Raw genomic sequence first — 18,483 nt, forward strand, 5'->3', positions numbered from 1 at the left:
GCCCTTCTCCCTGCTACCCAGTGATACTACACATGGGAATGGTTCAAAGCTGCAGCAGGGGAGGTTCAGACTGGACATTTGGAGGCATTTCTTTACCAGGAGGGTGGCCAAACGTTGGAACAGATTTCCTGGAGAGGTGGTCAGTGTTCCATGCCTGTCAGTGTGTAAAAGGCATTTGGTCAATGGCCTTAACATGCTTTAGCTTTTGCCCTGAAGTGGTCTGGCAGCTGGGCAAGATGATCACTGTGAGTCCCTTCCAAACTCAATCTAGTCTAGTTTATTCTGTTAATAATAAAATAAAGTAAAAATAAAAATAAATTCTAATGAAAGACTGCCTTGAATATGAATGGCAAGAGGGACTGGGTTAGACATCTGGGAACACTGGCTTTAAAGGACAGAAAAAGATAGAATTTGTGTTCCTGCAGTGCTTGCTGGTCAGCTGAAGTCCTTCACTGTTCTAAAACACCAAGTTTCTGTTTCAGATAATGTTTCCAGATTGCTTTGGAAGAGAAAAATGATTTTACCCCATGCAAACAAACATTAAGCAAGTGGAACTGAAGCAATATATTACATGTCAGAATAAGCTACTAAAAAACCCCAAGCAACCAAAAAACCACCTCATCAAATTCTGACAACATTTTATTAAATTTGTGCCTTTTAGAGGTGATTCTAATTTTTCTTGAAGCATACCCAAACTTGTCTTTGACTAGTGGAGGAATTTATGAATTTAATGGGGGAAAAACCTTGGTTTCCCACTGAATTTGAATAAGCTGAATCATTCTATAAGGAAAGTTTCCTGCTGTGCAAACACGAGGACACTGATGGGGCAAAGTTTGGCACAGACTAAGCAGCAATAGCTGTCAGCATCCTTCACCACCACAAGTACAGGACTGTTATGTGAGAGGTGACACCATGGCAAAACTTCAGCTTCGAGTCATTCACAGTAATCTCAGGGGACAGAAATCTGATGCAAAACCAGATACCATGTGTTGGTTTCCCAGGAGGAAACCTCTCAGGCTTCTCTCAGAGTTTGACAAAGCTGAGAAACAAGAACTAGATAGATCAGGGCTTCTGAAGTAATCTGGAAAAAGCTCAATATCTTATACATTTCTTTACAGTAACTAATTGTCTTGTAGAATTTGACTAGGGATCACTGTACATGCAGCCTAGCATGTCAAGGCAGGGAAAACCAGATTCTCAGTTACTTATTCCCAAGCTCCCCGAACTCAAGAAAAAAGCTCTCGTGGAGCAGTAGATTGTGGAGGATGCTCCAGGGTCTGGTTTTGGCCAGGTGTTGATTTTTGAAGTGCTACATGTGCAGGTGCAGACACTTCTCAGTTTTAGTAAGGGGCATTGCTACTAAGCCACTCTGAGCTGTGGATAACCCAAGACTCAACTCCTACCCAAAAGCCCTGTGAAGCCTTTGGGATCACAGTATGCTTTGCAGCTGAAAGACATCGTATTTTTGTATGTAGAAAACACACATCTTCTGCAGGGGCTTAATGTTTTTAAAGAGAAATCGCCAATAGTCTGAAAAGTCTCTGGGAGCTCTTTCCTTTTTAATTCAGAAAGGTGGTGTTTGGCTGACACTGGCAAGCAAACTCATATTTATGAAGCGCCCTCTCAGTGTCCCGTGAAATTAGCCATTTCCCTCCATGACAGTCAGCACTATCTATCACGAGAACATAATCCCTTGGGACAGGAGAGCCGAGCCTCTTTGCTGCTCTCCTCTGCAAACAGATGTGTGCACGTTCCCCAGCTCCCAAAGTCACGGCCGCCGTTTGGCAGAGAACTACAGCAGCTGCACATCTGCAGAGGGGAAAAGCTTTCAGCAGAAACTAGAGGGGGATCTCATCCTCCCCCCGCCTGCAAAGCAAGCTCAGCATTTGCTCCTCTCCAGATGACACCCCGATGGGTTGATTTAATCATTCACACATGCATGCCTATCCACTATGCTTCCAAAATACCAGGCCTGTGACAGCATCTCACCTGAACTGCTTATCAGCAGGCACTTGGCAAGAGAGAGGCCTTGCAGGATGAGAAGAGAAAATCCATGTTCAAGGGCGCTGCTAATATCAAATGATTCTACGGAATACAAGTGGACGAGTGAGAGACCACTTGTGATGAGAACACCTAAGAACATGCTTAATTTTAAGTCTATGCTCAAAGCATACCACCATCTTCAGTCAGACTGTGTGAAGCCCAGTTCCAAACTTCCCAGAGCAGGGATGATGTACTGCACTGGGAGCCAAGGCACTCGGATGGGTGGATTTAAGCATGCGCTGTGACCTACATGTCTGCCTAAACGATTTGCCAGACTGGGGGCACAGTACAGAATATTGAAACGTAGCAGGATCACAGAAACACTTCACCACTTTTATTCCCAAAGGGAAATCTAATTAAAACACAGAGCATCTAGCCATTTAAAGTTATTCTGGTTACAAAGAACTGCAAGTCCTTGCTCCCTGAAACAGTCTCTCCAGTGGATTGCCAGAGTCCCCAGTAAGTTTCTGGAAACACAACTTACGTGCCTGAACTTGGTCAGGCACCATCTGCTCTCTGGGATGTGTAGGATCAGGAGTCTCAGGGTCTGGCAGGGTCTCTTCCAGAACTCTTTCAACCACTTCCAAGTGAGGTGGCATCTTTTCCCCACTCAAGCTGCCCCTAACCATCATCAGCTCTTGACATTTTAAGTCTCTGGGCCGGATTTTCAAATGAGCTCAGAGCAAAGTTTTTGCGAGTGCCTCTCCAAGACCAGCTTTTCTGCCAGGCACAGTCCCCTGCACAGATATCCTACCAAGGCAAAACCTTTCCAAGCAAGGTCAGCACCCCATATGCTGAACTGTTCAGCCAATCTGATTACTTACCATGATGCCTGATGAGGAGATGGGCATCAGAAAATATAGCTGCCAGCACCTCCTGGCAGAACTTATATTTAGACTAGGCTCCATTCAGATCAACAGCTCTCTGCTGTACATATTCTAGAGGCAATGAGAGCAGTGGAACAAACCTCCACCAGCATTAGCAATGCTCTTTTACAGAGGAGGCAAGACTGGCCACAGTTAAAGGATGCCACACTTGAAAACAAAGCAGTGCTCCTACAATGGCCCACATGGCAGCACCTGCCTTATCAGTGGCACAGCACCAGTAGCAGCAAGTCCCAGTCCACTTCACGCATCAGAGAGGGCTGAACCACAGCTGGCTTCCCTCTCTAGCTTTCTTCCTTTTGCCTTTTACTCTGATCTTCCATCATACATCCCAAAATGGTCCAGGCTCCTTACTCATGCTTCTGCATGAGATTTTGTCAGTGCTGCACGTGGAGCCAACTGCATGAAGAGCCCATGGGATGGCCAGGGCCATCTGTTACAGGCTTTTCTCTCTGTGAGCTGGTGTTTTTATTTCAACTCCCTCTGCTTCTGGGCCCCTCTTCATCTCTTGCTCCTCCCATCTCCCTCTCTCCGCTCATGAGGACAGAGTTTCCATCCTGGCCCTGGGCCAGCACATGTATGGGCAAAGGCAGAGCTCAGGAAAAGCCATCTTCTGCTCCCTTTCATCATGTCAACACTGCCAGTTCCCAGTCCAGGAGCATAGGGCTGAGCCAGAGCTCTGCCTGCAGTGCAGGGGGACTGAGGACCAGCAGCTGCTGCCCAGGCTGGACAGGGCAGCTTGGCTGCAGTGCAAACATCTCCTCTCCCAGCCCTCCTGCTCCCAGTGAGCAGCCTGAGCCCTTATCCCAATCAAGGGATTGTTAGAAGGCAGACACAGATCTATCTCACATTCAGCAAAGGTCATGTGTGACAGCACATGCAGGTGACAGTCAAGCCAAATTCTGGTTTGTGCCCGCCATTAAAAACAAGGAAACCAGAAGACCCCAGGCAAACCTGACAGGCAGTGCCCCAGCACTGGGATGACAATCTTGCCCTAAGAAGGCCTCAGAGACGTACTAGCTCCTAACAAGTTTAGTCAATAAAAACTGACCTTAAATCACCACTAACTCTTGCATCTGCTTTGCTAAATCCTTGAAAATAACAGTGTGCCAGCTACAGCTGGTTTCCCTAACCTGAGGAGGGGAAAAAACACTGAAGCAAAGAATGAAGATTATACCAGCACTTACAGCATTCATTCCAGCAGGACATTACCCTGTCAAGCCTCTGCCCTTCCAATCATGCTTGACTTCCTTCTTAACCATGGGACAGAACAACTTTCAAAAAAGACAGCAATTATGTCCACAATACCTGTTGCCTGCATAAGAGAAAGGAGTCACGTGTTTCAAACTTCTTGCAAGGAAGATTTCCCATAAGCCTCCTTCTGGGGTTTTTGACGCACACACACATAGGATCCCACATATGCCCAGAAAATGTTTAGGCAATGTATTAACCTCAGAGCAGTACAAACTCAGGGGTTTCAGCACATGATCACCCCAGGCATCATGCCAGGATTATCCCAAGAGCACAGCCGCTGTGAGCAACTGCAGAGACGATGGGCTGGAACCACATCATAGGGGTCAGAGCTGCTCAGAGCTGGCTCAGCACAGCAGGGACTGGACCATCATGATGGCACAGCCCCAAAGGTGTCTTGCTGCCGTGAGTTCCCACTGAGCTCCAGCTCACTGAAAGGCATGAACTGGTGAAAACTCACATGAGTGGGAGGTAAGTATCCACTGCTTTGATCAGGAAGGGCCTGGGGGATTATGACTTTCACCTCATCAGTCCCATGCCCACAGACACAGAGCACCTTGACCCAAATAAGTGGTGAACCATGGCTGGGAGAGATCTTGAATAGGACCAGCCTATAGGACTTTAAGTATTTATTTATGTAAGACAGTGATGATGCCTTTTAGTGCTTTATGTACAGAGACCTTGAATTGAGGAATCGATCCTCAGCCTGCTCTGTACTAGGTTTCCACCAAAGGACACAGCCCTCAGTTGAAATCCTAGGCTGTAGAGCTCAGAGGCTCCAGGGACTCTAGACTGTCTTAGGCACACACTTCAAGGTCACCCAAGGCCCCTGTAGAAGCTGCATTTCAAAAGCACAGCCTTCACGCAGCTGGGAGTTCAGTCATATGGTCATCCTCACTAAAACCTGGGCTGGAGCCACCCCAAACACCATGCATATCCTCACATTTCAGCCTTTGCTTCAATTTCCAGGGGCTGATAAAGCACCTCCAAGGTGAGGACCAGAACAAAAATCCCATAAGGAAGATCAACGTTCTATTGCCCTTTCCATTGCACTTCAGAGCTACAGTCAAGAAAACACTGTCTCTTTTCCTGCTTTGTGCTGTAAAACGGTGCTTACAGATACCTCAGCTACAATGTTATTTGAGCTGCATCTAAGCAAAGCCAGGATCACTCATTTACTGTCCGGACTTGAATGAAACAAGAAATTTCTTTCCAGCTCCATCCCACTCCCTCCTTCCCTCCTGAGAGTCTTCTCAGCCTGTTAGGAACTGCTATGCAAGTGCATTAAAAGTCCTATTTCAGCATTTCTTTCATAGTAGAGGGCTCTTCCAGCCAGCACTTGGGATCCTGCCAAGAGACATATCAGCCACTAGTACTTAAATCCTTCCGCTAAAAAATGCTTCCCTAAAGAACTCACACCCCAGTTCTGAAGGCCTAAGATCATCACAATTAACCAGCTCCAACAAGAGTTTAAGAGAGGTCCTTCTCCACTCTCACGGGCTTAATAGCACACTGCATAACCTTTTCTCCCCTTGGTCTGGCCTCCACTTAGGAAGAGGCAGCTTCCACACGGTTCCAGTCAGGAAATAAATGTCAGGTGTTACAAAAGGAAGGGAGAACCAGCTGCTTTGAATGATGCATTCAGGGGATCCAAAAGAACATGGCACTTATCAGACACTTCTGAAATGCCCAGCGTCTCTCCATCTTTAAGAGACTGGCCCTGTTGTGTGATGATTTCATCGGCAAATTTCTTAAATTTGGGGAAGGACTGAGCTTGCTTCTATGCTCCCATAGAGTGCCCAGCAAAATACAGATTTTAAGTCCTGTCCGTATGAATTAGTTGATGGCTGATATTAAGAATAACTCATTGGGAAAGCTACTCCTGGATTAAGATCATCTCTGAAAAACACAGTTTACGTGGTCTTCATTTATTATCTCCTCGTCCAAATGACTATTTCTAACATGTAAATACACCAGGCATGGGAGAAAGACCTTTTTAAGTGTAGTGTCAGACAGTATTGTAAGTGTCTGACAAAGGATCTAAATGCTCTTCATGTTTCTGGAGAACAGAAAGCACACACAAAGGTTGTCTTTGCAGACAAAATGTCCTGAAAGTTTTCCCAAGGCAGCAAGCTGGGGGCAGTACTGAAAGCAGCACTTGGGGACACTGCACATGCACTTGTGGTCTACAAGGAATACTGCACTTTGGATCTGAGCTGATGAACAGGGAGAATCTTCTGCGTGGACTGCTAGGACATGGATGTGCTGAAGGCCAACCCAGGGTTCAGCACACAACCTTCTCACCCACGCAGGCAGAGCGTGGTCCCAGCAGAGCCATAAATCTTTACTCTGCTTTTTACATCCCCGGCCTCTCCAGCGCCCTTTGTTTTCAGTGCTTTCTCTTCCGTTTCTCAAAAAGGCGCTCTATTACCCTGGGAAATCCTGTGGCTTTCCTCTCATTTCCATACTTAGCATTTTCAGTTGCTTCCAAGCCTGACCCAACATAACAGTTATCCATTTTCACAGGCTGAAACTCTGCCTCGATTATTTTAAAAACCCAAACAACAACCCAACATGCACCAAACTCCATAAACACTACCCCAGTGACAACAATTCAGAACACAACACAAGGGTGGAGGAAATGCATTCCTTTCCTCTGCCAGGATGCAATAACAACTCCCTTTTCAGTGGTTCAGAAAACAGAGCCAGTACACATTATTGGACCACACTACCACAAACCAAGAACCAGTGGTCAGTAAGGTGGCAGCCAACACAGAAAGCAGCTTTTTAATCCACCATCAACACCAGCAGCTCCCCTCACAGTGGCAAATAAAAGCCCCATGCAAATCCCTCTGGTCATCTCTTTATCCTTCCAGTTGACTTCGAGGCTGGAGATGCTCTTCTCTAAAAGCAACAAACCTGAACAACTACTTAAATGGTAATAGTAAAGGTGACTGGGAATACCTCAGGAACAACTTGCAGACTTATCTTGGAAACAAGCTGTGTTCTTGTAAAGAGCAGAATTGAGGGCCCACGTTTATCACTTAGTCCCTGCTCCTGTGAGGAGGCTCCAGGGCAGACCTAAGCAGTCAGAAAGCCTCACCCCGCCATGACCATCACTTTTCCAGCACCAAGCATCAAGAGACATTCTTATTGGACACTCAAAAAGCCCAAACCTCAGAAAGTGTCCCAAACACACCTGGCATGGTTTTACCTCCCAGTTTGCATTTGACACCTTGGGACCACGGCAGCAGCCAGCTGTAACTTCCTTGTTCCCTCCCCAAACAACATTCCCCTCCACGAACTCCATCCCTAATCCATTAGCGCCCATTATCCCTGGGTACAAGAGCGGGAAGACAAGAAAGCGTTCTTCTCCCCAGGACAGGTGAATACTCCCACCGATCCCCAGCGGGAGCCAGAAATGCCGCCCTGATAAGCCACAGGCTGCACACAACTGCAGGCGCCGCTTCCAGCGGAAGGCAAAGAGGAAAGCAGGCTATCCAGAGCAGAGAGGGAGAAGTGCAGGGCTAATATCACAGGGAGAATCAGGGTTTTGCCGAACCGAGAACTCTGGCTGTTTGCTCCAGCAGGGCCCGGGCTTTTCCCAAAGAATGTGTTTAGCGTTTCCTCTTCTGTTTTGTGCTGGAGACCGAGGCAGGGTTGAGTTCACTCAGGGGCCCCGTGCTGGGTGGCGGGGCTGCCGCTGCTCCTCCGCCCCACCGCTCCCGACCCGCTCGGGTCGGCTTCTCCGCAGCTCCCCAGGTCCCCTCGGCCCCTCTCCCCCCGGCCGAGCCCCGCTCCGCCTGCGGGCCCGGCCCGTCCCTCGTCCGGCGGGAGCAGCAGCCTCCCCGTCCCGGCGGGAAAGCGGCGGTGCCCGGGAGCGCGGGGGGATCCGGCTGGCGGCCCCCGCTTTCCCTCTCTGCAGCCGGGACGAAGAAAAGCCAGTTGGGGGCCAGAAGGGAAGAGGGAATTAGAGACTTTTTGGAACGGCACCTCTGCCCGCTCTCCCGCGTTAGCGTCCCCTCGGCGCCTCCCTACCTTCCTCGGCGGCGGCAGCGGAGCGGGGGGGCCGTGTCCCGACATGACGGCGGCGGCGCCCGGCCCCGGGCTGGCGGCTGCGGACCCGCGGCTGGGGGCTCCCCGCCCGCCCCCCGCCGCCACCACCGGCCCCGGCCCCGGCCCCGGCCGCCCTCCGGCGGGAGCACCGCCCCGTCCCGCCCCGTCCCGCCCCGCCGCCCTGGCAGCCGCGCCCGCCCCTCGCTCGGGGCACGGAGCGTCCTGTGCTGCCCGCCCGGGTGAAGGGGGATACCCGAAGGAAGCGACGGGGGTGCCGGTGTCGAGGCCAGCAGGGCAAACCGGAGCTGAGTGAAAAGCCGCCCTTCTGGCTGCGGACTGAAAGATTTCCGGGGAAACGTAGAAAGTCCTGACTTGCTATCAGCCTGTCACTGGCACGGCTTCCCGAGGCTGATCGGGTCACAGAGTCATCGCGGGAGAGCACCTGGCCAGGTGCAACGCGATTTCTATCCCCTGATCTGAGACCGGGTGTTAGGGAAAGGTTCTTCATCCAGGGGGTGGTCATACACTGGAGCAGGCTCCCCAGGGCAGTAGTCACAGCACCAAGCCTGACAGAGCACTAGAGGCGTTTGGACAACGCACACAGGCACATGGCGCGACTCTTGGGGTGTCCTGTGCAGGGCCGGGAGCTGGACTCCATGATCCCGATGGGTCCCTTCCAGCTCAGTGTTTCCATTCGGTGCCTCTATGATTCAAAACAGATGGAGGTGCGAAGGCCCCCGGCCCAAGCGCGGCCCCTTCCCGCCTGTCCCCGTCCCGTACAGCCCGATACCGAGGGGACGCTCCCGGTGCGGAGGGGACAGCTCGGGCACGCGCCTCCCGCGCGGCACTCGGGTGCCGCCCGCGCGCCCGCGCTCCAGCTCCCGCCAGGCTCTCGCTGCCGGCCCTTTAAGGGGCGGGGCGTCGCCGCGCTCCGGGGCGCTGATTGGCTGGACGCGCCCCCCTCCCGCCCCCTGCCCCCGGCGGGCCGGCGCGAGCGGCGGGTGCGCGCGCGGCGGTGGCGGGAGCGCGCGCGATGGTGGCCGGCGGCGCCGCGCGGCTGCTCCCGCTCCCGCCGCTCGCGCGCGCCGCCGCGGCCAGGATCAGGCCCGCGCTGCCCGGGCGGGCGGGCGCGGCGCGCTCCGGGCCGCGGGGCGGCCGCTGGGGCGCCCTGGCCTTGGCCGTGCCCGCGGCCGCGCCCGCCGGGACCGGCTGGAAGGAGAGGCCGGGGCAGCGCGGCCCGGCGTGGGCGGCGGAGCGCGGCGCGGAGCGGCCGCCCCGGGGGCTGCTGCGGCGCTTGGCGCTGGTGCTGCGGCTGGGTGTCCGCGCCTGCGGGCTCCTGCTGCGCTTCGGGCCGCTGCTGCTGCTCTACCCGCTGAGCCGCCTGTGGCCCGGCATGGGCGCCCGGTGGCTGCGGCTGCTGCGCAGGGCGGCCGAGGCCGCCGGCCCCACGTGTGTCAAGCTGGGCCAGTGGGCCAGCACCCGCAGGGACCTCTTCTCGGAGGCCTTCTGTGATGAGTTTTCCAAGCTGCACGTCGAGGTGAGCCCGCACCCATGGGGCCACACCGACGAGCTCTTGAGGAAGGCCTTCGGTGAGGACTGGACGGGCATCCTCAAGTTCCCGAGCCGGGAGCCGGTCGGCTCGGGCTGCGTTGCCCAGGTGTATAAAGCCTATGCCGACCTCGCTGCTATTGCCGGCTCCCGGGCCAAGGAGCTGGAGCAACGCTCGGAGTTCAGGTCCGCCTTTGAAGCGTGGGAAGTGTCAGGCTTTAGAGGCCTCCTCGGGTGGCTGAGAAGGAGGAAGAGCAAGGAGATACGGGATGAGAGGAGCAGGGAGGAACTGAGTCCTGCAGACTGCTCCCAGGGAAGTCCCGTGAGTAGGATGTCCCTTGCGGAGCAGAGGGCCAAGCCACTCCTGAACGCAAATCTGTCATCAGCTAGACATCTCATGCCTGTAGCCATTAAAGTAAGTCATGTGCCTGAATGGTAGATGTATGAAAATGGAGCGTGCTGGATGAGGTCCGTCAGATTTTACCTCCCATGGAGAGGAGTAGCTGGCTCGGGCCAGGTAGAACAGGAAGGGATGCTGTCTCGTGGTGTCCTTTCTCAGCGCTTTTGTTCCACCCAGCCACAATCCACACTTGCAGTGGCCCCAGCTCTTCCCAAATGGAGAGCTCAAGATCTGATGTGGCATGTGGGTACTAGGAATGGCTCCAAGGGCCAAATTTACATCAAAAGAATTAGTATTAAGGTTGGTTGTACCTTCCAGACAGCAAACCTCCTTCTCTGCTCACATGAAGAAATCTGGAATATATAAAAGTGTGTTCCAGCAGAGATTATTTAAAGAAATCTTACATTTGAGCAGCTTCAAATTCTAACCAGGGACAGGGCGAGACTGAAAGTGGTGGAAAATGTCTTTGGGGGAGACTGTAGACTCCGGCACAGATACACTGGATTTGACAATGATACAATGACTCTCTGTGACCTAATCAAAATGTGAATTCTTCTGAGGACTAGCCAAGGAAGCTGGTTGCCTCCAATTCTAATAAGCTGGGTTCTGTATATTTGAAATGTGTCACTTGAGCTCATGGAAGTGGAGTGTCTGGGGGGTTGATGTTGCCACTGCTCATTGTGTGCAGGTTCTGCACCCTGGGCTGGTCCACCAAGTCCAGATGGATCTGTTTCTCATGAAGCTGGGCAGCCGCATCATTGGACTTCTCCCTGGGTTCAAGTGGCTCAGTTTGACAGAGGTTGTGGAAGAGTTTGAGAAGCTTATGATGCAGCAGGTATGTGCCAGGCCATGGTCCCCAGCTACTGAAACAAAACTGACCTTTGTCTCACTACTGGCTGGCTATAACTCTATTCACACCACTACATTTTAAATGGTTAGATTAAGGCTGGCTTGTTCTTTACTCTTTAGTCTAATCAAATCACATAACATTACTGCAGGAAAGCTTATATGCTCACAAAGTAGCAAAGCAATGAAAAAACAGTTTTTAGATCTAAAATTATTTTTTACACTTTGAAAATAATGTTTAGATTTTGAATGTGTTTTCTAGTGGATAGCCAGAGCAGCTAGCTAGCCATGGTCACAGTCCTTTTTGCAGCATTGTGAAAGGTGAACACTTGTGAGACACCTCTTCTTAGGAAAGTATCTCACCAAGCAAGTCCTCAGGCATGTGGGGTTTTTTCTATAATTCTACATATATGTTTGCAGTCCATACTCACTAGTCATGTTTGTTAGCACTGAGATAGATAGGTATAAATAATGTTTTCACAGAAGTTAATGACCCGTTCTACTTTGTATTATCATCAGACTCACAGTGTCAGTAAAATTTTGCAAACAGATCTGAAAACATCCTGATTTACCAATGTCTTCTAAAGATACAATCCTGAAGCATTGCTACTATCAAACTTACAAAGATCTCCCTGCAGACTTAATTAGGCTTATGTTTCTATAAAATGAGCCATTATCTGCTAATTTCATTTTTGTGTCTAGATTGCAGAGTCTGAAGTCTGTAACAAGCTTTTGAAAACCTTCATTATTTTCTACAATTGCAAAACCTCTACACAGTAAATCCATGCTGGGAACTGCTGACTGTGGTCAGATGTGACTCAGGGTCATTTGTACCAGTTCGGCAGAGCTTGGGTGGATGTGCAGAAGACTGAAAGTTAGGAGAACATCTTATAGGCTCATTGTAGCTTTTTCTCTTTGAATGAAGAGGAAGTATTCCTGGGATATTCCCCATTGCCAGACAAGGGAGGTGAGGCAAGGTTATCCTGCCTCCTTGAGCAGTAGCAGACAGTAGGAGAGATGCCCTTGTGTCAAGGCACTGGATCACTGAAGAACCAGAGTCTGGACTTGCATAGAGGATTATTTTGGATACATTATAATTAATTTCTTCCCGCTATGGCTACGTCTCTGTCAAGTGAGGCCGGGGCTGCAGTTCTTCTGTCCTGTCTGCCTGCCTTGCTATTTGGACAGCAAGCTTCAGTTCAGGACAGGATTCAGTTTAGGATCTTGTCATATTTTTGAATGTAATGTGGTCCTGGCCTATTTTGAGGCACCATGCCTCTAGTAAGGCACCCATATTTCGGTGTAGGGCTGTGGACCATCCATTACCCAGTCTGCTCCTCTTCCATCAGGGAGGCTATGAGCCCGTAAAAAGCACCACCCTTACTTTGTTTCCATTCTAGCTTTCTGACTAGTTTTGTTGTATTGAGTATTGCAACTCACACAGGATCCTGAAGATCTAATCCTAGCTGAATCTAATTGCCAACCTGCTTCTCTCTTTCTCCCTTGAGATTGACTTACGCTACGAAGCCAGAAATCTGGAGCGCTTCCGACGAAATTTCCTAGATGTTGATTTTGTGAAGTTTCCAACTCCCCTTTGGCCCTTGGTAACAGCAGATGTTCTAGTGGAAACATTTGAGGTAAGAATTGCAGGGTCTGGGTGCGATGGTAGCGGTGAGAATGCCCCAAGGAGAACATGACAAGGAGGTGTTTCTTTTTGAGAAGGAGGCGTCAGAGGCAGAAGGATGCTCTTTTCTTCCTTGCTTAAGGAGATTGATGTCCTTCCTTATGGTCTCTTCCACTGTTTTTGTTTGCAAGCAGTGCATCCCTGAAGACAGGTAGCAGACAACTCCATATAGAAGGGAACACTTGGCCTGAAACCAAGCAGACCAGCAGCGTGTCCAGCCACCCTGTGCCTGCCTGTGCTTTGCAAACCAACACCACACTTCACCTTTCCTCTGTGGTGTGTCAAAGCAAGGAGCTCAGCAATCTGACAGTTTCTGATCCTTGCCTCACTTCCCTTGGGGATGTATGAGTCACAGACCAAAGCTAGTCTCAGGCTTAGTTTTTCTGGATGTGACCCTGGCAAGGGTGTTTCTGTCCCTGGAATACCATCTGTCTTTCCAAGGAACAAACCCTCGGTTCTCTCACGTTCTCCATCACACTAGGTGCAGGCTCTTTCTGCCAAGTCCTTTCTAGGGTACTATCATCACCTTCCCCCCACTCGTGGCGCCCAGGTAAAGGTGGGTTTGAAGGTGGGATTCAGGGGGTGTTTGACTCCAGCTCTGTCTCTGTTTCAGGAGAGTGAGCCCATTTCACGCTACCTGCACGTGGAGGTTGGCACGGAGCTGCGGCAGAGACTGGCCAAGATGGGCATGGACATGCTGCTGAAGATGGTAAGCACTTGGCTGGGGCTGCAAGTGAAGGTTGTTTTCCTACAGAAGCTATTCAGTTTGGATAGTAAGGCAGTGTGGCTAAAGAGTGAACCCGTTTGCTTCCTACCTGTACCTGGTCTGGGTAAAGCCTGGGTTAGACACGCTCCTGCCTGGGCTCTGACACAGGGCTCTGCCACTGCAGAGGGGCCATCTGCCTGCACACAGTAGGGCTGGCCTGTGCACCTCAGTCAGCCTTTGCTTAGGACACCCACTGATCCATTGAACAAATATTCACATATTGCCCACATACCTTAAAGTGCACCATTATCAGCAAATGTCACGCGCTCTGCAGAGATTGTGGATGTGACTCAGAGGGAAAACAATGAGCTGGTTTCTTCATTTATCAACTCCTCTAAAAGTGCCTTTTTGTTAGGGAGAACTAAATCTGGAGTAAAGACAACAAACGTGGCCAGATTCAGCCTCTGGCTATCCAGCTTATTTGTAGCTGAAGTAATCCCAAATAATCTGGAAAGGATTGTTGAGAGGGTGGTACAAGTGTCTTGTGAGGAACCATGAGAACCAGCAGGGAAGAGCTGCAGAAGCTTCTGACGGTACTGAGTGTGTGGGCAGTGTGTGTCAGATGAAATGCTGCTGCTGACTCCGGCATTGTGCTAGGGCAATAGTGAACCTCCAGTTCTGACTCCAGGTAGTATGACAGGCACCAAAATAGCTTTTACCACTCAGAAAATCAATGTTGGAACCAGAATAGTTTTATGCTAAGATTGGTTTCAAATTTTAGGTGCAGAAAAAATTAAAGAGTGAAGAAATAACATTATGTCTGTAAGTAAAACTAATACCCCTTTCTTGAGTACTCTAAAGTTCTAGTCCCTTGCTGTCCAGGACCCTCCATTTCAAGGGCTGTAGTACAACGAGAAGAGGTGCAGAGGAAGGCAGATAGGATGATTACTCTTGTGGAATGGCTTCCATAGCAGAATGGTGGAATAATTTCGACTCTTAACTCTGGAAAGCAGAAAGATGAGTAGCTTATGACAGAGATTATGCAGTCATGAGTGCACGAGAATGAATATAGACCTATTGTGTAGGGTTTCTCAATAAGGAGGACATAAAATTAGCAGAAGTCATTTTTTTCGAGCAACACTGAAACCATATTTTTTCACACAGCTCTAATTATTTACATGGCAGTTGATCAAATTCATGGGAGAAATCCATGAAATACAAAGATAATCTCCTTGGGGTAGGAAGTCCTGCAGTCCCGGGTGGCCAGGAGGGTTAAGGTGGGGGGAAGTAAATGCTTTGTTCTTTCCTCTTGCCTCTTTCCTCTTTTTGTTCTTTCCTTTCTGGTGCTAACTTCTAGCAGAGTCAGAGAAGAGCTTGTTTCTTCCTCTTCTCCTGTTTTCCTTACTTTTCAATACACCTGCAATGTGGATTGGTGTCCTGCACTAGACAGACTTAACCATTCACTCTAACCTTTGCCACTGAATGGCAAACAGCCTACTCTTACTGCATTACTCTTTGCTAAGGCCCACCAGTGTGCCCCAGTTTAGGGCTAATGGCCAAAGGGCACTGCCATTCCCTGCTGGGACTCCTGGCTGTCCTGCCTGACCTCTAGCAAACACTGGGTTGCTTCACACAGCTCTGCTGACTTGCTGAGTACCAGAGCTGGCCTCCAGCAGATGCCACCTGCTGTGGTGCTGCCCCAGGTCCTGGGTAATGACCGAGCACAGACAAGCCTCTGCCGTTTGCCTGGGGGCTTTGGCGCGACCATGGCGCGGAACGAGCCGCTCTCACGCTTACCTGCCCTCCAGATCTTCGTGGACAACTTTGTGCACGCCGACCTGCACCCCGGGAACATCCTGGTGCAGGGCACGGCGCTCCCGGAGCGGGCGGCCGTGGCGGATGTGTGCGACACGCTGGTGCTGGAGGTGCGGCCGGCGCTGCGGCGGCTGCGCCTGGTGCTGCTGGACGCCGGGATCGTGGCCGAGCTGGGGAGCGCTGACATGCGCAACTTCCGCGCCGTCTTCACGGCCGTGGTCCAGGGACAGGTGAGGCCCCTTTGCAGGCGTGCGACTGGCGAGCTGAGCCCGGGAAAGGGACACGGCTGCGGAATTTGATGGCCAAAGTGAGAGTTTTCTAGTTCCTCTTGAAACGCTAAGAAGGGCAAGGAGCCTTGGCTAGCATCGTATCCCCAAACACAGGGATAAGTTGTTCAGCTGCAGCCAGGAGGCTGCCAGAGTGGAGCAATTTCAGGGCCCCAGGAAGAAGAAGGTGCTAAATGGGAAGTGTTGGCTGCCCCTTCCTGGTTAGGAGCGCTTCTGCTGCAAGTTAGGACTGCTTGGGAGCCACTGTTGCAGAATCTGTCAGTTTTGCTAGAGGAGAAGAGGGAGTGGGTTAACATCTTGATCTGCCACACACGTTCCCCTCTGCATCCTTGCTGCTGGAAGGCCCATATGCCTTCCTCCATTTTGTTGTTGTCAGCATCTGTAGAGGAGAGGAAAGGAAACAGGTGTGTGTGGAGGGGCCTGACCTCTGCTAGGCTCCACCATGTGAGGGGAACTACATTATCCTCCTCCCCCCTTGAAACTCACTGTTAGATGGACTAGAGAACCCAGTGCTGGTGTCTCCTGTTCATTCTGAGAACAAGCATTGTGCTCCTACTGGCCTGTTGCTGTCTCTCAGCTGCAGGGTTAATAGCTCACAAACACACCTCAGGAGGGACACATTTTATCTTGGTCTGCTGAAGCATGCCAAAGAATCCATGCTAAACCCTGTATCCAGGCCCATCCTGTGCTGCCAGGGGCACTTCTCAGCTACTAAAAGCAAGAACTGCAAGCATCTGATTGCAAGTCACCAGTGATCAGGTTCTGATTGTGCTGTTCAACTTGTTCCTCAGGGGGAGAGGGTGGCAGAGCTGATCCTGCACCACGCCCGCGCCAACCAGTGCCAGGACATCGAGCGCTTCAAGGCTGAGATGGCAGAACTTGTGACCAAGGTCCGGGGAAACACCATTGCCTTGGGAAAGGCAAGTGCACCATGTCACAGTCTCACTGACCTGAAATTCGGTGCAACTTGGCACTGAAAACTGAATCAAAAAAGTTTTTTCATCAGCTGTTAAATTCTCCTTGTGTATTCTAGCTTCAGGTGGGAAATCTCCTCTCGAGTGTCTTCAAACTACTGATGAGCCATAAGGTGAGGTCCTGTCCCTGTCTGCCTTTAATAGCTGGAAGTTCATGTGGGGAGGGAGAACTACTGGCAACATGAGGGGCTAACAAGGAGGGGGACTGATTTCTGAAACAAACTGCTAGGAGAGGAACTGCAGGAATGCATCCAAGTGTTGCAGGCCTGCTGTTTCTCAGGTCTTACACACACTTGGCCAAGCCATTTTTTTTTTTTTTGTCTCCATACTTCATTTCATACTTGATATTGTTTACTAAAAGGAGTATTTTTGTAACACAGTTTCTCCTACCTTTTTCATAGTCCCTTAGACTAGAGATACCTCCTTATAACTGATTATTTGGGGAACAAGTTTCCACAGTAGCAAACAGCTTTGGAAATCAAAAGACCTGTGGTGGCTTGAACTAGGGGTGGCTTGAACTAGGGGTGGCTTGAACTAGGGTTGTCAGCCACAGGGCTGCACAGCCCAGCTGGTGGAGTTGCATTATTTTTTCAGGTGTGCAAATGCTCTTCCCAGCCTCTTCCATTCCCTCTCAGCTTAGGCAGAGCTGGTACCTTGGTTGAAGTGGTACAGAAGAAAATAATGTCCACTGAGACCATTCAGTCTGTTGTGATTTTAGGTGAAGCTTGAGAGCAATTTTGCTTCCATCATCTTTGCCATCATGGTTCTGGAAGGACTGGGACGTTCACTGGACCCTGAACTGGATATCCTGGAGGCAGCTAAGCCACTGCTCATCAAAACTGCAGCTTCTGCCCTCAAATAGACTCCTGTGGCTGCTGCTCCCTCCCTGTGGGGGTTCCCTGTGCTGCCTGTGAGCCGCCACAGAGCGAAGCTGAAGGTGGGGAGTCACTGTACCCCAGGGATGTGGTGTGGAGTGGTTGCTCTCCACTAACGCTGCCTTCAGTCATTTCAGCCAAGCACCAGGCATGGGATGATCAGAAGGTCTGTTCCAAAAAGCAGGAAGAATTTGCACAGTTGGACATTTCCCACTCATTGCACAGTTTAAGAGCTAATGTGCTCTGGTAGTTTTTAAAAACATCTTCAAAAAGATGTTCATTGATCAAGTCTGTTTTAAAATATATCAAGTTAAATATTTAATTTACTGACTTACCTGTCACTGTGGTATGAGAAATGATGTTCTAGCATCACCTAAGCAAGACATTCAGGCTGAAAAAAGCCAGTAAAACTGTTTGTCTTTTGTACTTTTAACTTCTACTTTTATTGTAGAAGTGTCCTAACATCCTGCATGTAGCAGTCTGTTCTTAGTCTTGGATGACAAAAACAGACTATTTCAATTTCTTTCAAACTCCTGTACTCTAGTACATTATGATAGGAGTTTGGATTATAAACAGCATAATAAAATATTTACCTAGGCAGAAAAACCTAATTCCATAATAAAAAACAACTTATGGGAATATTTGTCCTGGTCTTTCTGTTTCTGAAACTTAAGAGTTTTTTTTTTTTTTTCCCCTTACTCTGTGTGATTTTCTCTACTACTCTCCCTGGTGCTCCCCTGGTTTCATTCTACTCAAAACCTTAACTGACATGCAGATACTTAGGGTTCTTTTTTTTTTTCCAGCAGGTTTCAAACCAGAATCCAAGCATTTTCCTGATGGATCAAAACCACACTGCAAAATGTTTAAAATCAAATAAAGCCAGCAGAAGAGCTGGATTACACGTGGCATTTACAGTCAGTTATTTTAACAGCAGTATTAAAATTATTTTATGGCTGCATTTTAATAGTGAAAAATACAGTCCATGAATGATTGGAAATAGTGTGGTACTAAATATATTCCCAGACATACCCTGTGTGAAACTTCAGTAGAGCAGGGCCTCTGCAGTGGTCTGTTCTCAGGTGGTTAAGCAAAGAAGAGAAAGTGCATAAGCAGA

General features: G+C 50.0%; 2 protein-coding genes across 4 annotated transcripts in view; one reads left to right on the plus strand and one right to left on the minus strand.

Annotated features, from left to right (window-relative positions):
• Positions 1-8,369, minus strand: part of DENND2A (DENN domain containing 2A) — a 57,362-nt gene extending 48,993 nt beyond the window's left edge. Inside the window, exon 1 of the mRNA XM_066183805.1 lies at positions 8,217-8,369. The gene's annotated coding sequence lies outside the window, so the exon portion shown is untranslated. The remainder of the gene's footprint in view (positions 1-8,216) is intronic.
• Positions 8,370-9,252: 883 nt separating this feature from the next.
• On the plus strand, positions 9,253-18,411 carry ADCK2 (aarF domain containing kinase 2). Of its 3 annotated transcripts, none has more exons than XR_010720861.1 (9): positions 9,268-10,197; positions 10,871-11,017; positions 12,537-12,665; positions 13,326-13,421; positions 15,227-15,463; positions 16,312-16,440; positions 16,554-16,607; positions 17,213-17,535; positions 18,176-18,411. XR_010720861.1 is itself a non-coding variant. In XM_066183810.1 (8 exons), the coding sequence occupies exons 1-8, from the start codon at positions 9,268-9,270 to the stop codon at positions 17,354-17,356; spliced, it is 1,866 nt and encodes a 621-aa protein (XP_066039907.1). In that variant the 5' UTR covers positions 9,253-9,267; the 3' UTR covers positions 17,357-17,469. The 3 variants fall into 3 exon arrangements, 1 of the variants encoding a protein (XP_066039907.1); XR_010720862.1 differs by having other exon boundaries at positions 17,213-17,431; XM_066183810.1 differs by lacking the exon at positions 18,176-18,411 and having other exon boundaries at positions 9,253-10,197; positions 17,213-17,469.
• Positions 18,412-18,483: the final 72 nt, after the last annotated feature.

The sequence above is a fragment of the Chamaea fasciata genome, unplaced genomic scaffold (genome assembly GCF_029207755.1).
Source record: "Chamaea fasciata isolate MVZ Bird 193981 ecotype frontalis unplaced genomic scaffold, bChaFas1.0.hap1 SCAF_5, whole genome shotgun sequence".
NCBI lineage: Eukaryota > Metazoa > Chordata > Aves > Passeriformes > Sylviidae > Chamaea > Chamaea fasciata.